Source organism: Rhamphochromis longiceps, linkage group LG17 (genome assembly GCF_057381845.1).
Source record: "Rhamphochromis longiceps isolate RC_006_pf linkage group LG17, R_longiceps_female_GT1.1, whole genome shotgun sequence".
NCBI lineage: Eukaryota > Metazoa > Chordata > Actinopteri > Cichliformes > Cichlidae > Rhamphochromis > Rhamphochromis longiceps.
In genome coordinates, this window is record NC_140573.1 from 12,138,367 (window position 1) to 12,162,791 (window position 24,425).

A 24,425-nucleotide genomic window follows, 5' to 3' on the forward strand; every position below is an offset into this window, starting at 1 on the left:
CAACACAGCAGCCATCCTGCAGATTATGCTATACATATTGTTATTGTCTGTGCCATGTTGTTATTGTCACCTTTGTCTATTGTCTGTTCTGTTATGAACACTGGGACCAAAATAATAGCACGTTTCCTTGTATGTGTGCACATACTTGGCCAATAGAGATAATTCTGATTGTCAGTCCACCTTCTATAGCCAGGTAGCTGGTTTAGCTCCCCTCCCTCAGATCTGGATTCTTCTTGGAAGCAGCAAATCTGAAAGACGGATCATGGCTGTTTGCCTGACAGGACCATATTAAGGATATCCATATCTGTCATTTTGACATCTCTTTGGTAGCTGAAGCCTGAGTTTTTGGTTTAGAGGCATTACCTCTACATGCACCGTGCTTAATTTGAGCATTCTTCACTATAACGATATCTGTGCAATATATGTTCCATTGTAAAGGGCTATTTTATTCTATGTGCATGAGAGAACGTGATGGAAAGAATGAAAAATCCTCTCTAACCTTCACTAAGCACCCATTAACTGAACGCAGGACACGTGTGTGAGGGAAGCAGTCTTCTGAATGTTGGGTCCAATCGTCACTCTCACCTGAACTGAACCGAGAACCTCCTGCATCTCCATCAAAGGGACATGTTCAATCAGCATGGGCTGCAAACTTGAGAAATAAACTCACTTCTTCTTCTTTTTCTTTTTTTTTTTTTTAATTTTTTTAATTTTTATTTTTTTTTAGAAAAAGTCACTTCAGCTGGAATTTACTATATGCTTAAAAGCAAATGTTTTTAACCCATAACCCCCCTCCCCCACAAAAAATAAATAAAAAATAAACAAGTAAATAAATAACTATTTTAACCAGCATGGTGGTGTCAGCTTGCTTCACATATTGAAGTTACAAGAGTATGAAGAATGCTTCATTGCTTACATGGATGATGCAGTGGTGCTATGTGTTATGGAAAATTCATGTAAATCACTGATTCCCATTATGTAGACCGTGGCCCTCTGGTGGACCAAACGTATACTGCAAGTGTACAGTGTACAGAGGTATGTACAGTTTTCTTGATCTATCTATCAGATAGATAGATAGATATCTATCAGATAGATAGATAGATAGATAGATAGATAGATAGATAGATAGATAGATAGATAGATAGATAGATAGATAGATAGATACTTCAGTTTCTCTTGTATTTGGATTCAACCGAACATTTATGGTCAGATGGGCCTCTGTGGGATTTTCTGCTTTTGAAGTGGGCTGCAGCACTTTGACTTTGAGAATGGCTGATGGAAATGATTCCAGTCTTATTCAGTGACATTAGCTCCCTATGAAAAAAATCACTATGGAATTAAGTCTTAAATCACTTACAAATAGTGACTCCTTGCTGGAACATGTTACTTTCCATGTTTTTTACACTTGTTGTATAAAATCAGGCCCAGGACTCTTGATGTCCATTGTTGGATTTGTTTACTTTTCATAGCAGGCTGTGGTGTGCTGATTAGGAGAAGCATTCATATAGCTGAATCAGTAACTTTGGAGAGCACCTCGGTGTATGCTTTTCTTTTTTTCTCTTTGAAAGGCCTCTTACATTTTCAGTTTCATTCCAAAATTTCCAGAGTAAGCTTTTCATGACTCTTCAGCACTTGCAGTTCATCAGCTCTTCATGTATGGTTACAGTATCTCTTCTGCATTCTCAGTGACTGTCCTCCATAGAGGAAATCAAACCTCTTGTCAGGCTCTATTTGCACTTGAAAGCACTTGAGGTCATATCCTCAAAATGCTTTAAACCACTTATAAGGTGGCAGAAGACTTTTATATTTTTATTATGAACATCTTGAAAACTGACATTATCTTTAGTTAGCTTGGCTCTTAGATTTAAGCCTCTTTCACAGAGGCCATGGAAGTAACCATTAGTTGATATAAGTCATGTCACAAATATATGAACTTTTTTTTTTTTACACATGTAATGCAGCCCTGAACATTTGTAGTATTATCACCGTCGTTAGGTCCCTGTTGTCCTTCTTTCACACCTCAGTAGCTACAGTATGGGTTGTACTTTAAACAACACTTTTGAGAAAGTTGTAGAAGCTTTTTTTCGTCCTCAAAAACACTTTTGCGAGTAATTTATTTTAATTCTTTTTTTTTTCATTTTTTTTTTTTGCTTGAGAATAAAACAGCAGAGATTCTGTTTCTCTTAAAGCCTGTTTTTCAACGAGACCACACAAGGACACAATATGTCTTCATACCCAAAGTGGCTCAAACTAGGTGTTATTTACCTTACTTCTGAGGGGTGTACTATCTATGGAGCAAGCTTGACCTAGCCTTCATCAACAAATGTTATCTAGAGATGATGAGTTTAAACTTTATCTGTTAACTTAGGCTGTCTGCGTCAGGCTCGCTGTGACACGTGACATTTAACTCTCCATTTGTGCAAACACGGACCTGATTCAGGCAACTGGAGCAAGTCATTTACAGTTTTAGAGATTATAAGAAAAATATAACAGTCAAGGCAAGAGTGCAAACCTACCATAGACGGTATAAAATGGGTGTCAAACATCAGAGGCCAGAATTAACCTGGAAAAGACGACAGTTGAGCGCCCTAAATGTATATTTATAACAAAGTATACTATATACTATAGAGTCTTCTGTATTTTACAATGTGTCTACAATAAAATTAATAAATTAATAAAATAAATGTATTGTATAATTACAATACAATCATTGCAACAAGCTACCAGAACGTTTCCAGACATTTTTACATGTGTATTTCCTACAATTTCCTACAAAAAAGGCCAAAGAGTCGTGCTGACTGATTTCTTTCATTTACTGCAGCAGCATTTCTTTTTGAAATGGTCCACGTAAGTCCTCAGGTTGAGTGTTTTTACCTTCACCATCTTGAAACGGAACATGACAAGCAGGAGGCATGCCTGACTGTGAAACCTCATGCTCATAGGCCAATTATTAATCCTCAGCTCTGGCTTTTAGAATAACTCTAATTTAGAAAATTGACTATGTTTTTTTTGTTTGTTTCTTTTTGTTAAATATGATCTGAAATTAGTGACTGGAGCCATAAACTCATCTGTAAAGTATTTATTGAGGTCAAATCATTTTCTTACAGACTTCTAGAGTTTGCCCCCTACTGGCAGTTAAACAGAACGCAAGTTTAAGGCATTTTCCTTCTGTCTAACCTTTTTAGGCCTGGAATCTAAGTCCATCTTTGATAATGTCCACATGCTACACACAATTCTTATTCTTATAAGTGAATGTATTTATTTCACCACTCTATTTTAGCAAACCAGCTGAACTGTGCTGGTCCTAAACGCCAAACTTGATATTACAAAGCAAGTTTTATGTTAGCTGGTTTGTCAAATGCAAAAACTCCAGTCAGACATAACGGGTATCACAATGGTGCTCATCAACTTTTTGCTGTTAACCCAGGCTTTGTGCTTCAGGCTCTGTGCATGCTCATATAGAAGAGGTGCTTGACACATCATTTGACAAAATGGCCACAGTGAAGGCCACACACACTCATTTGCGAACACACAGGCTCGTGCGTAGAACTATTTTTTAACCACTAATCAGCCACAGCAGCTGCAGGATTTATCCAACAAAAACAACAATACAGTGCTCTTTTAATACGATATTTACTGTCAATATTTTGACAGGGAGCGTACAATGGTCCGGTGGTATCACATTGTACAGTAATCAGATGATTGGCAGCCTGTTTCCAAGCTGTGCAGCAAACAAACTCTTTCCAGAGGCAGCAGGTTATGTACAGCCAGACTAAACTAAATCTAAGCCCGTGTGATTCACCGCTGCAACAATAGAACATTTTTGTACATTTCCTACTGCCATAAAAAAACACTTTTCAAATATACACAAAGAGAATTTCATCAGGCCAAAGAGATGACATCACCTGTTACATCCTATCATATTGCTTAGGTACTGTTCACATCTTATTAGTTTGTGTGATTGGATACCAAAAGACAGTGTAATGAAAAATTAACTTTCCCAAAACATATTCTAAATCATTTAAGGAGGAGTGTTTACAAATGACAGAATTTACCCTTGATGTTCATCCAAACAAATGTCAACTTTTCAAGGCGTGATATCTTTTTTTTTTTTTTTTTTGAATTACAGGCGTTTTGTGCACCATCAAATCCAAAACAAAAATTGACTTCAAAAGCAGCTTAATACATTATTTAGATCATGTTTGGCTTTTAGATCCTGTCAGTCTCCATACCAACAGCTCTGTATGTCCTTTCACTCCTCCTTCGTCTGACAGGCAGCCCTGTCTTCTGAGGTGCAAAATCAATCATTCAAAGAGGTGTCAGCCATGTTTTTTTTGTCTTCTTCTTCTTCATCTTACTTTCATTGCTGTTCAGCCGGCTCCAGGAGATCTTGGTAGATTTCTGATTTCAGAAATCGTGGGTAACAGTCGTTTTCCATCAGGCCATATATCAGTTTCTGCGCCCCGTCGAAGCAATTTGGCCCCGGCTGAGAGATATTTTTACTGATTTCTTCTCTGGTCACACAGTCAATGTTTATCTAGGTTCAGAAAACAGCAGCTTTTATTTCACCCTTTCTTTCTGAATATATTTTTACATCATGTGTTTAACTGTAAAAGATAAACTGTTTAGTACTGAATAACAGAGAGTGAAAGATTTCCTTTTATTTGAATGTTTTTTTAGTAAAAGTGAGTCAAATCACCTCCAACCGGGGGTGATTTGTAGAGACACAGGTCTGACTTTGTTTACTCCTCAATTCACAAAAGCCATACCTGTCTAGGTGCACCAACTTGGACAAACTCAGTGTATATCCGTTTGGCAGCAATGGTCATTTCTGTCACTCTGGTTATTTTCTTGTACTTTTTGCAGGCCAGCCAGAAAAGAAGGTTCTCGTCACTGTACTCTGTCCTCAAGAAGTCCTCAAACACCAGCTGGCCAGCTGTGCAAAAACAACAAAAGCACTTTGAAATACAGACAGTTTCATTTCAAACCCTGAAGAAGTAAAGACTTGAATTTTTAAGGACCTGTGTGTTCAACTGCTACAGTTTTATAACTTCACAGGTTGGATTTTTTTTTCCTCATCTGTATTACACCACAAAACTCAATCAGTCGCTTCCAGAGCTCAGGTAGCTGACATTTGTGATGCTAACAACTGCATATATAAAACAGTATATCTGGTAACACCCTAAACATACAGTAAAGGCACTTTAGCCTATTATTTGTGAATCATAACATGTCATAGGCCGTTACATGATTATATTTTCTTTTAAAAGTGTCTTATAGTGTTATATAAATTATTCCAAATTGTCTAAATTTGCTAGTGGTTTTGTGTCCATCAAAAAGTCTAGATTTTCAATTCCATAAATTATTAAAAAAAAAAAAACCCTTATATTCCTCAAAAGCATGTTTGCTGGAATTATTATTAACTATGTAAGCTGTGGAAAAATTATGCTTAAATCATTGGTTTCACTTGTGCTTACTGATAGTTGTTACTTTGATGTCTTGGAAAAAAAGATTATTGATTAGACAGCTGTTTAAAAAGAAATATATTTGAACCATGGTTTGATTATTGCTGTGTGCTTTCACATTTATGCTATCAAGTGAAGTGTTTTTTCTAAAGGTTCAAAATTGTTCCAAAACAGCGGTGGGGTAGTGGAGGAGGGAGCCACGTAAACTTTCTTGCCTGAGAGTTTTACAAATATCATTTGATTGATAAATACATTGTTCACTACAAATACAGTATGTCACTGTTATCATGGTTTGGGTTCAAATACAGCTGCTGCCAGATGCTGTTTTCTTAGTTACCATGGTGACACAAATTTGAAATGCATCACTACAAATACATGTTGTTCAGAGACAGGAAAAGCGTAATAATTTATGCCCACAAAGACCACAAAATATTTATTTTTTAAAGTTTTTATATGACTGTTTCACAAAATGCCATGAGACCTGACAGAGCCAAAATAGGATCATTTTTAAACCATAACCACATATGGCAAGGTACAAGATAGAAAAAAAATCAGCTTGTTGAATAGTTAAATTAAAAATGATCTTGTTGAACATTACATTACTTTTGGCAGCCTTCCTAATCATGCTGCATCTGTAAGCTACTTTGCAACCCACCTAAACCTCAGCTCATCTATTTCACGCTATTAACTTTATTTTTGACTTCATCAGTGTCATGTCATTGATGACAATTGCTCTCTGTACTGAGTAGGGATGGGTACCGGTTCTGACATAAACGGTAGTAACCAGACCGAAAAGCAGTGCACATTTCGGCGCTTTATTTCGGTGCTTTTTTTTTTCCTGAGCTGTGATACACTTTAGATTCTAGCCAATCATTTTACGTTTCCGAGGATAGTAGGTGGGTCCAGGTATGTACGTTCTTTTATGCAGAGCTACAGATTAAAAATGCCCAAGGCGAAGCGGTCAAAAGTCTGGTTGTACTTCACAGCAAAAGATGCAAACTCAGCAGCCTGCAACAAGTGCTTTAAGCTGATACTGTGATACTGTCAAAGGAGGTAACACCTCAAATCCGATGAAACACCTGGCGATGCATAGCGTTTTTTTTTAAAAGCCGAGAAATGTGCCGTATTTGATAGCTTGCTGCGAGACCTCACACCGAGCACATCTACTGCGGGTGTGGTGCCTATTGTCGGAACCAGAATTTGCAACATCCCCAAAAACCCGAAGAGTAGAGTCCTGGCCCCTAGCCCTGTCAGGGTAGCAGAAATGATGACGGATGATGATGGCAGCAGCAGCAGCTTCTCTGCATGAGTAGCTTAATGTTGTTCGTGTGTAATTTACGTTGAGTACGCTAACCACGTTATTAAATTAACGCATGTAAGGTGAACTAGCAAACACAGCTGAACATGAGAGGTTTTTGGACCAATTTTGTGTTCTCCATTCTTTAAGCACCGGTTTGAGCACCGTTTAAGCACCGGCACCGTTTCAAAAGTAGCGGTTTGGCACCGGTATCGGATAAAACCTAAACGATACCCATCCCTAGTACTGAGGGAAGCTACTACTGCTCTCCCGACTGGGGAGGACTCAGAGCAGAACCAAATCGCCAATTATACAAGTCAATGAGTTCTTTTAGACTGAAGGTCTGAAACTTATGCTCTACCATTCCTGGGACTCTATCCACCTCTTTAGATGATCATTTCAGAGTGAATTAGCTTATTAGATGGCTATTTTACATCCATGCGCATCGTCATGATTCATCGCAGTCATTGCGGCTGATTTCAGTGCAAATAAATGAAAGATCCAAGATGGTAGCATGGACGTAAACTTGAAAATAACTTTTTACACTGATTTGAAGGATTCACATATCTAATCTACAGGAAACAGCAGCTCATTTGGACTTTTCTGCTATTTCAATTTCACTGTCTGTCACCAGAAACTTCTACCCTGTGCTCTTCAAAAGAGGCCTCTTTTGTTCACTGTAAAATGCTGTAAGCTCTTGAATCAGGAACAAGTTTTTCTGACGACAGGGACAAAATATTGGGTGAAAGCAAATTTAAACGAATCATTCACTTTCAAATTTATAAAGTATTTTAGGTAAATTTCATGAGAGCAACAAGCCTCCTCTGAAGGTTAAGCAATTCTGTATCTTTCTCTCACATTCTCCTTTCCTCCTAACAGTGCTCGTAAGCTCAAAGAAGGCAGTGAACAAAGAGACGATGCAGAAAACTGCCAGGCATTGTGGTGCATGTCTGGAGGCCCTTTTAACTTCAAAACCTTCAAAAACCGAACCCCGCGTGCTCTGCTTCTGCATCATATAATTGCACACACCAATATTTCTTGTTATCTGCTCCCCACACTCCTTACCTTTGTTATGGGCGTATTCATGGAGCTCTGATGCCAACGCAGGTGTTAAATACTCAGCTCGTCTTAGGGGAGCACAAACAAGCAGCTAACTGCGAGCACCAGTGTTATTCACAGAAATCGCTTTACATAAATCACAGCTGGCGCTCTGACAGTAATTGACAGGAAACAAAACACATCCAGAGGCCGCTTGTTCCCGTCTACAAATCACTCCATATCTGAACTTTCAATCACAACAGAGCTGAGTTAAATTCGCATGAGACGTAAAGGTATATGAATGGCATTAGATTTTTTTTCTTTTCCTTTTTTTTCTGCCCCTGTTTACCTGTTTATCAAACGTGTCATTGCAGTCCTTCAAAGGGAAATGGAGCAAATGGAATGCGAGATGAAATTTATACTCTGGAGGGCAGTCAATCTTGATGCCGAAGACAACAGGCTAAAATATTACAGATGGGCTGAGTTCATTTCAGTGGAGTGATGAGAGACGAAAGGCAGCGTAAAGAGTGAGAAAAAGAAAGAACTTATCTGCCACCTCTGTCATTTTCAAAAAAAGGGCAGGAGTGTGGTCAGGTGATAGCCGCGAGCGGGTGCCGGCTTTATAAATGAATAAGAGTTGGTTGAAATCATCCTATCTACACCGGCAGCTCAGATTACGCTTCTTATCTCGGCCAGTGTCGTCCTCCTTAAATATATCTTCCAAATGGGTTTGATGAACTTGAGAGGAGAATATATCCTCGATCCTCCTAAAGAAGTCCCGAGGGCAATTCACCAAGATTTGCAGGGCCGAGCGGTGCAGAATTGAGAAGGTAGAAAAGAAAAAAGACAGAGAGAGAGGATGAGGAATTGAGAGAGAGCAGCCTTTGACAGGACAATGAGAGGAGTAAGTGGCCTTACTTTTACACTCCAGACGGTCAAATGACTCCCCCCACGCCATCAATGACATCATTAACAGGAGCTCTGCAGAGCAAAATTGAAAAAACTTCATGAAACGTACATCTTGTCAAACAGACAGTGTACATTCTGTACAAGGGACCAGGGCACATTCACGTCAGAGATAAGCTGATAAAAAGTTAAATCCCAAATTGTACCTACTTATTACATTAGATTAACTAATTAACGTTTTATCTCTTAAACGTCACTTTTTAAATTAACTGATATAAATCATTCATATTGTCAGTTTAATAAAACTCCAAATGGGTACCTCATCTTGTCATATTTCCAAGTCTAGAGGATGAAATTAATAACAATGAGTAACATCTTAGCTGATATTGGCTCCTAATTGAATACCAGGTATCAGTACAGTGAATGACTTGATATCTGATGCCAAATATTAGATCAGTCAATGCTTCTCCTGGATGTGAGTTCATTCCTGCCCACAGCAGTGAAAGAAGTATTCAGATATTTTCCTTGCAATTTTTTGCTTTTACGTATCATCACAAAGTATGTCATAAATGCTGACTTCATAATGTAAAAATCATTGGTTTGATTGGTTGTCTATAAAAAAAGGAGTGCATGATTTCATCCCAGAAGGATGGGACCATCAGCTTAATCAAATGATACAGCCATGCGAAAAATGAAGTGCATATTTACTGTTTCCAAAAGGAATTTTGAGGATAAGTGCTGCACCTGATTAAATGATCATCATCAAGTGTGAGCATTTGTATAAAAGCATAAGAACCTGAATGAAGTCTGGAGCAGTCAGATGTGTGTTAACACAATGCCAAAATCTTCCCTGGAGTGGATGGATGCCCCAGAAATTCCCCCAGAGAAATTCATGTTTAGAGGAACTGCAAAAAACCCAAGAGCTGCATCTCAGAGTCAACTGGCCTCAGTTAGCGTGTTAAATATTAAAGTTTATGACAGAGCAATTTGGAAAAAGCTGAACAAGAACAACAACAAGTATAGAAAGTCTATTCTCTCTAACAATAACTTGGCAGCAAAGGTTTGCAAAGCTCCATCTGAATAATCCGCAACCAAATTCTTTGGACAGAGGGACCAAATTGGAAAGGTTTGGTCATAAAGTACAACACCAAATCAAACACAGCATATCAGCACAAATACTTCATTGCAACTGCCGAGTACAGTGGTAGAAGGGTGATGATTTGGGTTTTTTTTATACTACAGGAGCTTGACACCTTACAGTCTTTGAGTTCATCCTGAACTCCTCTTTATACCAAAGTGTTCTAGAGTCAAATAGAAGCCATTGTGCTGACAGCTAAAGTTTGGCAAACGAAAAGAACAATGATCCCATTCAACAGCAGCAAAGCTTTCACAAAATGACTGAAAAACAAAACTACCATGGTACTGCAACGGCCCACTCAAAGTCCAGACGTCAACATGACTGAAACGCTGTGGCAGGATCTTAGAAGAACTGTGCATAAATGAATGCCAACAAACATCAATGAACTGAACCAACGCTGTAAATAAGAGTATGCCAAAATTCCTTTGCAACAACATGAGAGTCTAATAAATTAACTAAAAAAACAAACAAACAATTACTTCAAGTTATTGCTGCCAAATGTTTTTCTACAATGTACAAAAACATAGGGTGTATGTAGTTTTTCACAGAACTGCATAGAGTACTGTGGAAACATTTGAGAGATAGCCACCTGTCATAATAACCACTTTTACGTTAATTGTCCCTGTGGTGTTAACACATTTCACCACAAAGGTCGCAAAGAACCCAGGATGAGCGTATGCTGACTCGTGCACTGCATCCAGAGCCTGAGCTTGCTTGTAGCCTCCATTGACCATGTTTCTACAATGAAAGTCTCTATGGGCTTGTTTTCACCTTCGATTGTGTTTCTGGTTTTGTTTCAAACTTAAACATTAAAAGACTGATCTTGTGTGTTCTGATTAGCATAGAGATTTTTGTCAATGTGTGGGATTATAGCCCAAGGTTTATATTTCTAACTGACAATGCATTTCAACTCATGTTACACAGTGAGGCAAATGTAATGTAACCAGTTGGGTAACAAATAACTCCATTGAGAAATAATACAACATGATGTATTAAAAAAATAATATTGAGTAATGCTTCTCCTTCAGAAGATTCCTGGATAAGATGTAAAATGTCTTCAAAAAAATATCTATAGAAGTTCAGTTGCCTTTTTCTGACTAGCAACCCCAGCACTTCTTAAAGGAGGGTGAACAGAACAGTTCACTCAGAGGCAGGATAAAAGTCTGTACCTCAGTTTTAATTGAGTGTTTAGGTCAGTTGACAGAAAGAGCAGGAAAGAGTCAAAAGTCCAAAAATGCAAAAACTCCAAAGGAACCCCCCACTTTGCTGTAACTAAAATTGCAAAATTTAAGAGTCGTAAGCACACTGCCCACTAGAGGACAATGGGCTATCAGGCCACCCTCATAAAGTCTGTTGCTGATTGGTTGGTCAGGGACAACACACCAGTGATTTGCTGGAGGTTATGTTGTAGCTGTGGCAGTGCTCACCCTGTTCGTCCTTGCACAAAGGAGCAGATATTGGTCCTGCTGATGGATTAAGGACTTTCTATGGCCCTGTCCAGCTCTCCTAGATGAACTGCTTGTCTCTTGGAATCTCCTCCATGCTCTTGAGACTGTGCTGAGAGACACAGCAAACCTTCTAGCAATGGAACATATTGGTGTGCTATGCTGGAGATGTTGGATTACTCCAGATATTGCTTGATGCTGCCAGTATTGACCAGCCAAATACAAAACGACCCCAAAACAGTCAAAAAAGATGAGGAGGGGGACAGTGTCAGTGACCATTCTTTTTTGGGAGGTTGTCTCATTGCTGTGCCCTTAGTGCACCCGTTATTAATTTCATGAACACCAAAGCAGCTGAAACTGATTAACAATAACCTCGATCAATCAACCAGATTAATATCCCAGAAGTTTAACTGACTTGATACAATACTCATTAAAAAGTGCTGCTTTAAATTTTCAGAGCAGGGTATATTGACACATTGGATAGTTCACTGGTGAGGAAAAAGTGTGATAGTACACAAAGGGAGGAAGCAGAACTAGGAACAAAAGGACCGGGTTCATGCAGAAGCATTACTTTTATGAGAATACTTGTTTAGCCATTAGGTTACTCCCTACAAAACAGTTTTTAGGCTCTCCTAGATCCAAATTTGATGATGAAAAGCAGATAATATCATAATAGTCTTTTAAAATATCAATATAAAATGATACAAATGCAGGAAAATTATCAATACTGCAGTTTGGAAACAACAGTAACTAAATATCTTACACATGAGCTGCTAACATTATGCAGATGGCAGTTAGACAGCTGTGGGGACTGGGGGTACTAGCATGGACTGAAAAGCCTGTAAGTTTAATTGTAACTCATCTACAGTGAGTTAGATTTATGTCAGAAATCTGTTTTTTATGGCAAACCAGCAGCATCCTCTTGCCATTAATACACTTGTTCAGAGATTCTAAATTAGATGAAACTTTAATGATTCTTGTGGGCAAACTGGGTCGTTGCAGCAGCAGGGAACCAGATGAGAATAAGTCAGAGCGGTAAATGTTATTCAAGGAATTAAAGCAAGTGAACACGCTCAAAAGTAGAGCAAATAAATAAAAAAAATCAGCGACAGACTCACAGGATCAAATACTTGGCAAGACCTAGTCACGCTATCTGACATTCGGATGACATAAGAGCTGCTTTACAGATAATGTCAATGACAGATATAAATATTGATTGCAAGCAGGCAGGTACAGTAGCTTCTGCTCGTAGGGAAACGTGTGCTATTTATATCTGTGACAGCTCCTCAGGATTCTGTTAGGTACTATTTTTTTAATGCAACCTCCTGTATATTCCCACAGGCTCTTCTAACTACAACATACATATTCATAACCCGGGGTGGGCTTTCAATTACTTGCTGAATTATATAAGGCTTAGAACTATTTAAAGTAAGTGATCTAAGGGAGCACTAATAGGAACAAACAGGAAAAATGGCCAAGATCTGACGGGAGGAATATGACGCACTGATGATAGCAAAGGTTTCACTTTTTATGCTCTTAAACTAGTCTGACAGTACAAAGTGGTAGAGCAAGGACTAAAGCGTCCAAGCTTTTAAGCGTAAAAGAAGACTTTATTCTACCTGTGTTAAAGAAATGTTCCAATAAATACTTGAAGATGAGCCTGCTTGAATGTTTTTGATACTGTTGTTACTGAGTTTCTCAGAAGTAAAGATGATATTAGAGCCACATATGCTCCCATCCAGATTTGATATCCTTTTAATGGAAGCTGTTGCATACAGTATTTTGGCAAGACAGTGCTAAACCCCATACTGGAGTTATTAAGAGGGCATGGCTTTGTTGTAAAAGTGTCCAGGTACTGAGCTGGCTGCAGTCCAGACCTGTTTAGTCAGACCTGACTGGGCACATCATGGAACGGAAAATATGACAATGAAGATCCAGGACTGTTGAGGAGCTGGAATCCTACATCAGACCAGAGCAGGACAACATTCCTCTCTCAGAAATCAGCATACAACACAGTGAAATCGCCACCAAATTTAAAGTGAGCTGTTGTTTGTTATCAACAAGTAACATGTCCAACCTAAAACATCTGATATGTTTTATATATTCTCCTGTTCTCTAAGTAAAATCAAGATTTATGAGATTTAAAAATCATTTCATTCTGTTATTTACATTTTACACAGTACCCCACCTTTTTGGAATTGTGGCTTTTTGCTTTAGCTTGTGCTAAATTGGCTGATGCTTAACAGTTCAGGTTGGAACTTTTGTATGTATAAAGCTAAATAGATCTCATTTAACAATTTCAAGTCACCAGGTGGCCAATTACAGTTAGGCCTTCTATTTCTGTAGGACTAATATTTGAGACTGGAGTATAAAAATAAAAACTGAAAATGAACTGAGAAAATAACAAAGGAAAGTGCTGAGAGGAGCAGGTGCAGCAGAGAAGAAGCTGCTGGTGTGTCTGAAGCCACTGGAAGACAGCGCTCCAGAGAGGGTACGCTTTAAACACTGCTCTGCCCTGCTTCTTTATAAGATACACACTCAGAAATGTGCACATCATAGATGAATGTCCTGTGTCCGAGATTCAGAGGGTGCCTGGCAACCAGAGCTGTGAGCTTTTTTGGGGACAGTTTTTAGAGCCTCAGTTATGGGCATCATAATTTCTTTAACAGTGCTTGAGAATAATTTTCCCATATGCTAGGCTATAGAGAGCTGTCAGTGTGGAGAAATATAGAAATCAAGAACACTTCCTCATGTCAGTGGATTTTTTTCTGTCTCTAGGATGTCATTAAGTCAGCAGCATCAGCCTGACACTGTAAGCCAAGCATTAGTACCTGGTGCAAGACTGCTCCAGGCAGCAGAGTCCAGCCTGCTGCGGCAAGCCAACATTGCAGAGTTAGTGTCACACACTTTTCTGCTGTGACAGCTGCCCAAATGACTGAGCATAACAGACAGATGCTGGAGACTTGTGTTGCTTGCAAACTAGCAGATTTCCCCCATATTTTTCTATCAGATTCTAGTTAACAGATTAACATCTGCTTTTGCTCAATTCTATGAAACATTTAGCTGCAAATTAATGCCCTGATGAAGGTAAGCATATGAAGTAGAGAACCTTTTCTTCTTTTAAATTAAATTAGGTTAATTCCGTTCCATTCAAATAAGTGAAAAATGTAAGGGAAGACCACGCCGCCTTGTCCTTTAATGTGCATTAAGGTTGACTCGATAAGGGGAAAATCCTGGAAACCATTTTTTGATATGATGGGAAAGATTTTGACCCCATCGTTCAACAACAGAAGAAATAACGACAAAGTCAAATGCTGACAAAGTTGACTTGTTAATTAACAACTAATTTCCCCTATGAAAAGTAACTTTTTTACAAAGTAAGTATTTAGGACTCAATATAAAAGGTGCATTTGTTTTAGAAATTATTTTGATCATCACGAATCGTGAAGATAACACATTTTAAAACCTACTAATAAACAAAGGATACAAGAAACAACACAATACCTGGAATCTCAATGATTTAATTATTGTGGAAGAGCAGTATGGAAAATGCAAAAGAGACACACACACACAAAAAACCCCACAGATCACTCACTCACAGTCTGCATTTCTTTGCATCCTTAGCTCTGCTTTTCAGGCCTGAGGTCTGTCTGATTGCACTGCTGTGCTCTAGATGTTACTATTTATTTACTCAGATTAGTTCTCCAAACTCTGAACCCTCTGCTCAGTTCAGCTACAGTTCCCCGGCTGCCGTGCACAGACAGCAACCTGACGGATTCTCTACATGTCCATAATCTGCTCTGTCATGGCTTAATATCCCATCTCTGACCTGTAGTTATTCTTCTTTTATCTAACTATCATTGCTAGTCTTTATTATGATGTAGTATAGTGTTATGAATGTTAACTACTTCAGCTGTTAGTGAGGGGAGGCACTGTGTCCCTGTGTCTGGAGCCGTGCAGTGTAAAGCTGTGTGTTAGCTGGAGGAGGCAAAGACAGACCTGCTTGTGTTGATATTGATGCTAAACATGCAGAAGAAGAAGAGACGAGAGATGAGGGTGGAGGTGGGTCTCAAAGTAGCTTGCAGATGCATATAGCACATCCAATATGAGAAGCTGTCTTTACTTTTTCAAACCCTTTTGCTTTTTTATGGTGTTGACAAGATGCTGAAGGAAGAAAATGCCATATAAGAGATTAATAGGAAGGTGCAAACTGACAGCTTTGGCACATATTTCTGTTAGATAATTGTGTAAAAAGCTCACTTGTCCAAGCACTGTTGCTCTAAATCATTCAATTCCTAAAATTATTCATAACAAAACAAAACTCAGTCTAAGGCTGTGACATCTTTAAGTTCTGTTTGCAGTTTCATGACCATTATCAAGCAGGTCTTCAGAAGTACAGGACAAGGCATCAGAAGAAAGGCTATCCTAATGCAGGCACTCAGTTTTTGGAGTGCATCATATAGAACAGAGAGCACATTCAGCTCAAAGTATTCTCGCTCGTCTTTGGCCCTTTTTCATGTTTTCTTTGGGAGGGAAAGAGTGAAGGGAAAGAGAGCTGCAGGCATACTGAGAAACACAAAGGAAGAAAGTTCCAATAAAAACGGCACAGATCACAGGAGCCCCATCAGAAATACTTGTTCTCCAACTCGCAGACAAGAGAAAACCATCCGCAAAACACATTCCAGTTTTATTTTAGCAACATGTTTTCTGTATGGGCGAGATCAGAGAAAGTCAGTCATTACCGAAGAACAAAGCAGACCGGAGGGGAAGTAAAACAGTGAGAATATTCAACAGTACCAAAAAGCTCACTGACAGACAACCTCTTTGTCTTGAAGCGTGAAGCCAATTTGAAGCTCATACTTACAACATGTGTTTTCTGTTGCCGAAAAGTATTTTTCTGCCGTTGTGCAGATAAGTGTCCTCCTTGTCGGGCTTCTCTTTCTTCCTCTGACTTACTTTACAGGTACAAGTCTGTGCATGTTGAGCTGCGCTACAGGCGTTCCCAGGGTTGACAGAAATGTCACTTTTCACTCGTCAGTTTTTAACTTAAACAGAAGCGAAGCCACAGGACTTTGGCACCAAAAGCCCACATTTTGTTGCTTTCCACAGATGTGTTTCTCAAGCTAGCGTTTATAGACATTTAGAAATGTGAATCATTTAAACTGAGAAAGAAAGATAGACCTCAAGCAAATCATTAGTTCCTAACTCCTCCCTGCTGCTGCATACCTGTTTGGCTAAGATTTTGGCCCTTCGAGACTGCCATGCAACCGATGTGAGAAATCTGTTGATTTAACAATAAAGCGCAAACATTTTCTTTGCTCATACTAAAAAATGGCTAAGATAATCATTAATGCTATTTAGTGAGATGAACATGTCCTCACTATTTGTAGCAGTAGGTGTTACGCTTTTCAGTGACCCAGTAAAATTTGCTTTATGTATTTTCTCATGGAAGCAATTGTGAAACTGTCAGAAGAACACTGGCCAAATTCAGAAATAGGAAACAGGAGGTCTGAGAGTTTGTGAGCCACAATTGGATATAGAAAATTGTACAAATGAGCCAGTATAATAGAAAGGGATCAGCATTAAGGCCTTAGGCAAAGGAGGGACACTAATGACAGCAGTAAATATCATTCCTAGTTGTTTAGGAATGGTTAAAATAAAAAGAAACCCAGAAGGTAATGCTTTAAGTGCATTTGCTGTCTGACAAAATGGCAAATTTCACAATGTGTGAGTATAATTACTGTAGATCTGTGTGACTAGTTGTTGCTATAGCAACATAATATTCAACCAAAAAAAGCAACAAAAACAGCAATCACTGCTAGTGACAGAATATCATACACTTTTCCTTTTTTTGCAGTATTTTGTAATACTTTGAATCCACTTTGTTATTTTATTGGTATCAACTGTGAGTTGTTCTTATAGGAGAGCTGATTTTGCTGATTTGTTGATTAAGGATTTAATTCAGGAGACACTCTCTTGATTGGACCTAAATGTTATAAAAGAAGTAAAATGGTTTTGAAGCCCATCAATGTCAGATGCCGTCTGATTGTAAAGGGGCTGCAGTTGGCACCAGTAACGGCCTTAATTTGGGTCAAGGATCGCCCAGTGTCTTGACGGACAGCCAATTGGACCCTAGAGCTCAGTGCTGGTGAAATATTTTGGGGTCTTCTACTTGACTTTTTTGTTCCATAACCATCAGGATCATTTAAGAAATTCCAAATGACTGTCTTACTGCCTCCCACCTGAGCAGCGATGGTGTGCTGCGAGAGACCCTGCTTATGCAGTTCAACAACCCGACCATGTTCAAAAGGGGAAAGTTTTTTGCCTTTACCATCAGAACGTCATGACAGTGTGACTACCTGACAGAAAATGACAATGAATCCACATTTTTGCACAGATGTGACCTTTTAAAGACACGTCTTAAAGTTTTGATCAGCTATAAATCAGCCTGTTTCAGTTTAAGAGTTTTCAATAAATTGCATGCTCAAAACAAATGTTTTGTCTCACTCCCATTTCTTCTTGTTGCATGTTGAAGCTCTACTTGGACCCTTTTTAAGATCCAACCATGCAAAATCTGATTTTTTGCCATTTTTCAAGTGGTCTTAAGCTTTTGATCTGGACTGTATAATTGGTGTGTCACTCAAACTACAGGCAACCTGCTAACAAACAAAACAATCAGAAAGAGGTTTTCACTGCAGAGCTCCGGACCTCGTGCACTGTGGTGCTACATGCCAACTGCTCAAGTGATACACATTCTTATGACTGGTGGTTACTGGGAGGGTGACTGACCAGTCTTTACCAGTTGATTTCACTGGCTAACAAGTAGATTTGCTGCCTAATATTCACTCAACAGGAATGAAAGCCAGTCCTAGATGAAACTTAAACCAGTGTTCTGGTTGAAAGTTGGGCAGTTTTTTACTTTCACCATGGAAACACTCCTAAGTAAGAATGTGTACATGAGTTGTTTGAGTTATCCTCCTTTATGTTTCATCCTGAACAACTAATTGGGCAGCCCAGTGTTTGTATATTTGTTATTTAAATGGCAAATCCTCCGCAACGTTCCTGTGTTGCGACTGTCTAATCAGCATGCCTTTGTTTGTGAGTGGCCTCCTACACTTTTAATTATTCACTATATTATCCCCATCATCCATTCTCCTGACCTTCAAACCTAACTTACTTTCTGGCTGACAAAACTTTACTGAATGTTTGCACTGAGCGTGAAAGTACAAATTTATTTCTTAGATGGCTGTGAGTTAGTTAAATGTCACTCTGCCTTTACTGACTCAACCTCGTTTTATGATTTAGGCAGCTAACTATGCTGTAGGTGTGTTCTTACAGGCTTGTCACCTCATAACTATCGCGGTCTCTTTCCCTTGCATGAAGCAGGCATCTGTATAGGGAATAGGAAGCTCGTTGACCCAGTTCACTCTGAAACATCAAACTCCTTGGAGAAAACCATTGGCAGAAAGAGGCAGATGCTGAAGTATCAGGCAGAGGTTGGGGTGTAATGTCCTCATCTAACACGGAGAGAGAAAGACATGGAGAGGGATGGGGCAATGAAAATGACTGATGGCAGCACAAATGGCAGAGCTGTGATCAGTAGGAAAGAAGTGGAGAGGAAAAGAAGGGAAACGGGGGACAGCGCTGACAGCTGAGCGGGCCTACCTGTCCGCCCATCTCTCGTTTTCTGTCTTGATTTGCAAGTCCTCGATGGGACGCTTGCCGGGGCCAACCCGGAGAACAAGAACAGATGTCATAAAACACCGCTGCGACTGGGATTTGCATCTGTAATGACCTCACTGGAGATGCTGCGAGTATGACGTTCCCACCGCAAACCTGTCACATACGCACTCTGAGCAGTTTTCATCCCTGTATCTGCCAACCTATCACTATCACCGTGATGGAAAACTGCTTTTTCTTTTTGCCTTTCCCACCATTGTACATATCGCTTGCCTTTTCCTCATGGCCCACAGTCTTTGCCTTAAGTTTACTTGTAAAATCTTATGCAACATCATTTTTGAAATATAATTTTATACATATAAACTTGGTCAACACACTCTGCAGGTATAAGTGAAAAAGATTGCCAAGCAGGTTTACAAATCCGGTCTATACCGGACTGATAATGTTTACGCTTTAAGGTTGCTGAGCAAGTTCAGTGTGTGGAGATCAAAGGTTCAGATAAAGAGCAACAGAGTGATTTTCCAAGCCTGGCTGACAATGAGATGAGATGGAGTGGTTATATTTAAGAGTGACCCAGATGCAGCTGTATCTCCAGCTCCACTTTGTAAATCTACAATAAGCATATTACCTCAGACACTTCTGAGGAGGCAGAGTGGATTTCAGACATTAACACAGGTCACTGTGGCTGTTTTTCTATATTATTTTCATAGTATGGCATGATGACACCAGGTGTTATGTGTTATTGCCTGGTTTATGATTGGCTTATAAACTACGCCTGTTTCACATGGACGGTTCTTGTAAAGTTGATGTTTATACTTATATGCCATACTCTAGACTTATATTTGAGCTATAAATATTTTTACTATAAAGTTAAAATGGACAGTTATATAGTACTGGTTTTAAAGAACATATAGAGAGCCCAATTGGCAATGGTATAATTCATTAACCGTAAACACTGAGACTAGCTTGTGTTCAGATTTACTCCTCTTTTAGTTTCACTCTTATTTATATGTTATACATTGCTTGGTAAGACTCGGGTTCTAAAAGTAATAATTTATATTAAAAATGAGTTAGTCTCACAACCGCCACATCAAGTGCAAGTTACATGTATTCATTCTGTCCGATTATAATTGCGAATGCCTTTTACATTTCAAAAAATCATTTATTTATCACTTAAATTGTAGAAAAAGTGATTCGTAAATATAAACATTTAATCATATGTTGACAATAGGATGATTTTATAATAAATTAAATTAGCTAAAAATTTGATCGTTGTTATAAAGTGTTATGTTCATGTTGGTACATTCTAGATTTTCATGCAGTACTACCACTACTACAACTGTAGCTTGCCTCCACCAGTGTGTGAATGTGAGAGTGAATGAATAGTAGAATTATAAAGCGCTTTGAGGGCTCCGAAAAGCGCTGTATAAATGCAATCCATTATTATTATTATTATTACTATGAATAATAATAATGGTAATAATGGTGATTTTGTCCCAAGGTGACATTGGTACATCTCCATGTTTCACATTAACAAAATTGAAAGCTAGCAGGTGAATACAGAACTACATGTAGCTGCTTGAGAGCAAGATATAGTCCCCCAGACTGAAACATAGAAAAAAGAGACAGAGGGTTGAGTGAATGCTACTGTTAGTCTCTGCCTGCTGCATGTGTAAATATGCAACTTCTTGCTATCATGTGCCTCTTTTAAAGATAGTAATACATCAGTCTTGTATGTACAAATTCTTTTGTTACACCAAAGCAATCAGATAATCATTGATTCCACTCAAAGTCCAGGCCAGTGTAATGCAAATTATGTCTACTGACTACAATTAAGAACAACTAACATGCCGTACTCTGGGATTCAGTGAAATAAAAGTCCTCGCCCTAAGTAGATAACCTTGGCTTAATTAAATGAAACAAGACGCTTCTGTGAAATGTATTTCAATTACGTTAAACTCCAGTACATTATTTTATATTTTACAAAACACAAATAAATGTCTATATTTAAAGCTTTCACTTACTGGTGACGTCTTTCTTGCCCAGACAACACAAACAACTGTTTTGACTATGTATGAGCTGCTGAAGGACAGGTCTCTCATGCTTGCTCACAGGGCACATATTGAACAATGGGAATATAACAGTTTTGCATGGAGAGAACATCTGCTTAGAATTTATTCATCAAGGTCCGTCCTAAATAACCCACCTTTGCTTATAAGAGCCAGGTAATTGAACTGTACATACCCATATTCATTTGCATAAACCATTAACGTAAGATGCCAGTAATTTGGTAGATGAAGGCCACGGGAGGCCCACATCCAGCCTAATAACACCCTTGGATCACAACAAGCTATTTAAAACTACATACACAGGTAATTTAACTTTGGTATCCAGCGTGCAAAAGTCTTGAGCCACACCTCATGCCTTTTTATTTTGTTGGAAAATGGGTGGAAAGATTTATTGAAGCATGTACAAGAAAATGTAGTTTATACAATAAAAAACAGAGTTTCTGGATCAAAATCTGACGGCACTTTTATGTTTTAATAATTCTATGAATTTTCAAAGAGTCCCAACCCCACTGCCTCAAATGTAGCCCCAAATCAAGACAGAGCCTCAACTGTGTTTACAGGATGGACACACTTACAGAGGTATTACTGTTATACCTCTCCCCTGACCCTCTCTGTACATATTGACTGTGAGTTTAACCAAAAATTTCAAATTAGCATTCATCACCGACTTGTTGCTGCTGATTTTCTATTCAGTTCTTGTGTAATTTTGTATGGCCCAGCCTTTCCTCCCTGTTTCACTTCCTGAAGATGGTTTCTTGACAGCCACATATCCATTGAGACTATTTCCAAGGAGGCTTCAGTGAACAGTAGATGGATTAACTGAAAGGCCAGATGTATCCCTCAAATGTCCTGTGTCAGGTGTTTCTGGATTTCTGTTTTGTAAGGACAAGGCTTTCAGATACCGTTCACCTGCTGTAGATACTTTTGTAAGCCTGCCACTTTTTCTTTTGTCATCCACTTGTCCAGTTTCCTGAAATTTTTAGAGATACAATTTAAAATTGGTTCTTTTGTCTGCTGCTATGTGTAGACATAACCCTGTCAGGTGCCTTTTTTACGCTTGAATGATTTATAGGTCAAGAACTATTGCTCAAGATCATAGAAACAACAGGAAAGTCTGGCTCCATGGAAGCAACCTTTAAAGAAACCTTTTTGCACAGTCCTCTTATTGGCACATTTGCTTTAAAGCAAAAGCAAACATTTGAAATGATTTGGACTTCTTCTTCTTCTTCTTCTTTTTTTTTACATTATTTACACCCAAATCCACGAGACAATCAGGGAGACCAGAAAAACTCCTTTTCAGATATATTTAGAAATAAATACAAATACAAAACACTGTGTTTATTTTAAGAATGCCATTAAGAACAACAGAAATAGACATGAAGATGTAGGAAATGCTGCTGTATTATAATTAACAGAAATGCCTTCAGAATGAGGAGGCTATAACTCTAATATTTTAAACAGAACTGTCGCATGAAGCTGTTGCAGCTTATGCTGCAGTATAAATAACACAGACAAATGATGTTTCTGGGAACAGCTAATGGCATCATGCTCATCAGTAGTGCACAGTATAACCACATGTAATAATGTTTAATTGCTTGATGTGACTGTAAATAACTGCGAAAGGCCAAAATACATCACTGGCTGGAGGTTGTATTTCCTGGAGTGTTAGAGGATTTTTTTTTATGTCAGGGCATGAAGTTCTGTTTTACTAAGTTAACAGTGGGTTTCCAAGTTTGTGGCAGCAGTTTGGAAAAGTGCATTTTGTGTTTTAACAAGACATCATCCCGAGCTCCAGTCTGTCTTAATGAAGAAGCTGCCAATCCGGGATAGTGTCGAAGAACTTGACTCCACTGCTTACAGTCTCGACCTCACTCTATTCAACACCTTTGGGATAAACAGGGATGCTGGCTGCGAGCCGAGTCTGGCCTCGCTAATGCTCTTTTGACTGAATAGCAGAAAATCCTTGGAGTCGACGAAGACGTCAACGCTGGGCGAAAAGTCCTCTCAGGAATGCTGTTATGGCAGAATCATGTTGCAAATGCGAGCTGTTTAACAATGAAACGTAGGACGAATGCTCAGGTGTGTGCATAGCTTTGCACAGTATCTGCCTTTTGACAAAGTTTGAGCTCAGATGAAGTCAGGGAGATGGAAAAATGGAGGCAGAGGCTGGGGAAATGAATTCAAAATCTGCATAAGTGAACAATTTAATTGTAATTAACTTCTCTTAGAACATAAATGGTCTGGGATTTTAATTTCTAATCAATTTAATCTCCCTCTGCATCTGTCTCGCACTTGTTGTCCCTCTGATTACAGATGGAGAGCAACACAGAGAGTTGATTAGCCTTCCTCACCCCTGTTTGGCTGTGTCACCCCTATTCTCTAATTACATTACGTTTGACAGAATGCTCACGGGGCACGGCCTATCCAGAGCGCTGTTGGAAATACACGCGGCTTTGGGTGTGATGTAAAAAAGTCAAGACAGTGACAAAAACAGGAAGCAACACACAGATAGGAAAAAATATAATTTCTCTGTTTGTGCGTCTGGAGGGGAGAATCTCGTTGCCGCAGGCCATGAAAGTACATCTCAGAAGCCCTCACAGCCTACAAAGGTTTATTTATTTTTTTGCCTATTTTAATGCAATTCTGCTGTGAAGCGATAAATAACACCCATGCGGAGCATTAAAAGATGGTATAACAGAACTATTGCAGCTGCTGTGAGGATCAGGAGTGAAAACCTGAGTTGCAGGTAGGGTAAATAAAGCTCTCTGCTGGTGTTGACGCTTTTATATCTTTTTTTTTTTTATGTTTCCTATGGTGTTTTGTAGATGGTACAATACAGCTCCACTGTGGGGAGCTGTGTCTCTGCGTCTGCTCTGTCTCGCTCTGGCTTCCTTTCTGTCTTCCCCTCTGCCTGTCTGTCTCTCTGGCACATGGCATCATATGCAGTGGCTGTGGGCCGTTGTTCCTCATGTTAAAAGCTCAGCTGGGAAGTCTGAATCCCTCGGACTAATGCTCTGTGGCCTCGGCGTTTCACAGCTCTGTAGCTTGGAGTGACCATTTGGGCGAGGGAAGCGTGCACGTGTGTGTGGCACATGTGTCTGTTTGGGTGTTTTGCTCTTTGCGTGTGCTAATTCTTTAATTTACATTCATCATGCAGAGAGATGAGACAGCTGTCAAAGTGAATCTGAAATGCACATGTGTGTGTGCATGGCGGTAGTTAGGCTATGTGTGGTGGGAGTAATCTCTCTGTTGGTCTTCATGCATATGTAATTATCCTCTTCTCTGTAGGCAGAGTTTGCATTAGTATGAAAAAGGTGCTTAACTCCAAATTAGTGACTGCATGGCAGGTAGCTTTTATGGGCAAGAGGTGTTTTTGTCTTGTTTACG

The 24,425-nt window shown here is 39.1% G+C and overlaps 1 protein-coding gene across 2 annotated transcripts; it reads right to left on the reverse strand.

Annotated features, from left to right (window-relative positions):
• Positions 1–3,616: 3,616 nt before the first annotated feature.
• On the reverse strand, positions 3,617–16,288 carry LOC146649366 (regulator of G protein signaling 8-like). Of its 2 annotated transcripts, XM_085386645.1 has the most exons (5): positions 16,154–16,227; positions 15,289–15,453; positions 8,719–8,781; positions 4,770–4,936; positions 3,617–4,537 (listed from the first exon to the last, which is right to left on the reverse strand). In XM_085386645.1, the coding sequence occupies exons 3-5, from the start codon at positions 8,768–8,770 to the stop codon at positions 4,361–4,363; spliced, it is 396 nt and encodes a 131-aa protein (XP_085242771.1). In that variant the 5' UTR covers positions 8,771–8,781; positions 15,289–15,453; positions 16,154–16,227; the 3' UTR covers positions 3,617–4,360. The 2 variants fall into 2 exon arrangements, with proteins under 2 accessions (XP_085242771.1, XP_085242770.1); XM_085386644.1 differs by lacking the exon at positions 15,289–15,453 and having other exon boundaries at positions 16,154–16,288.
• Positions 16,289–24,425: the final 8,137 nt, after the last annotated feature.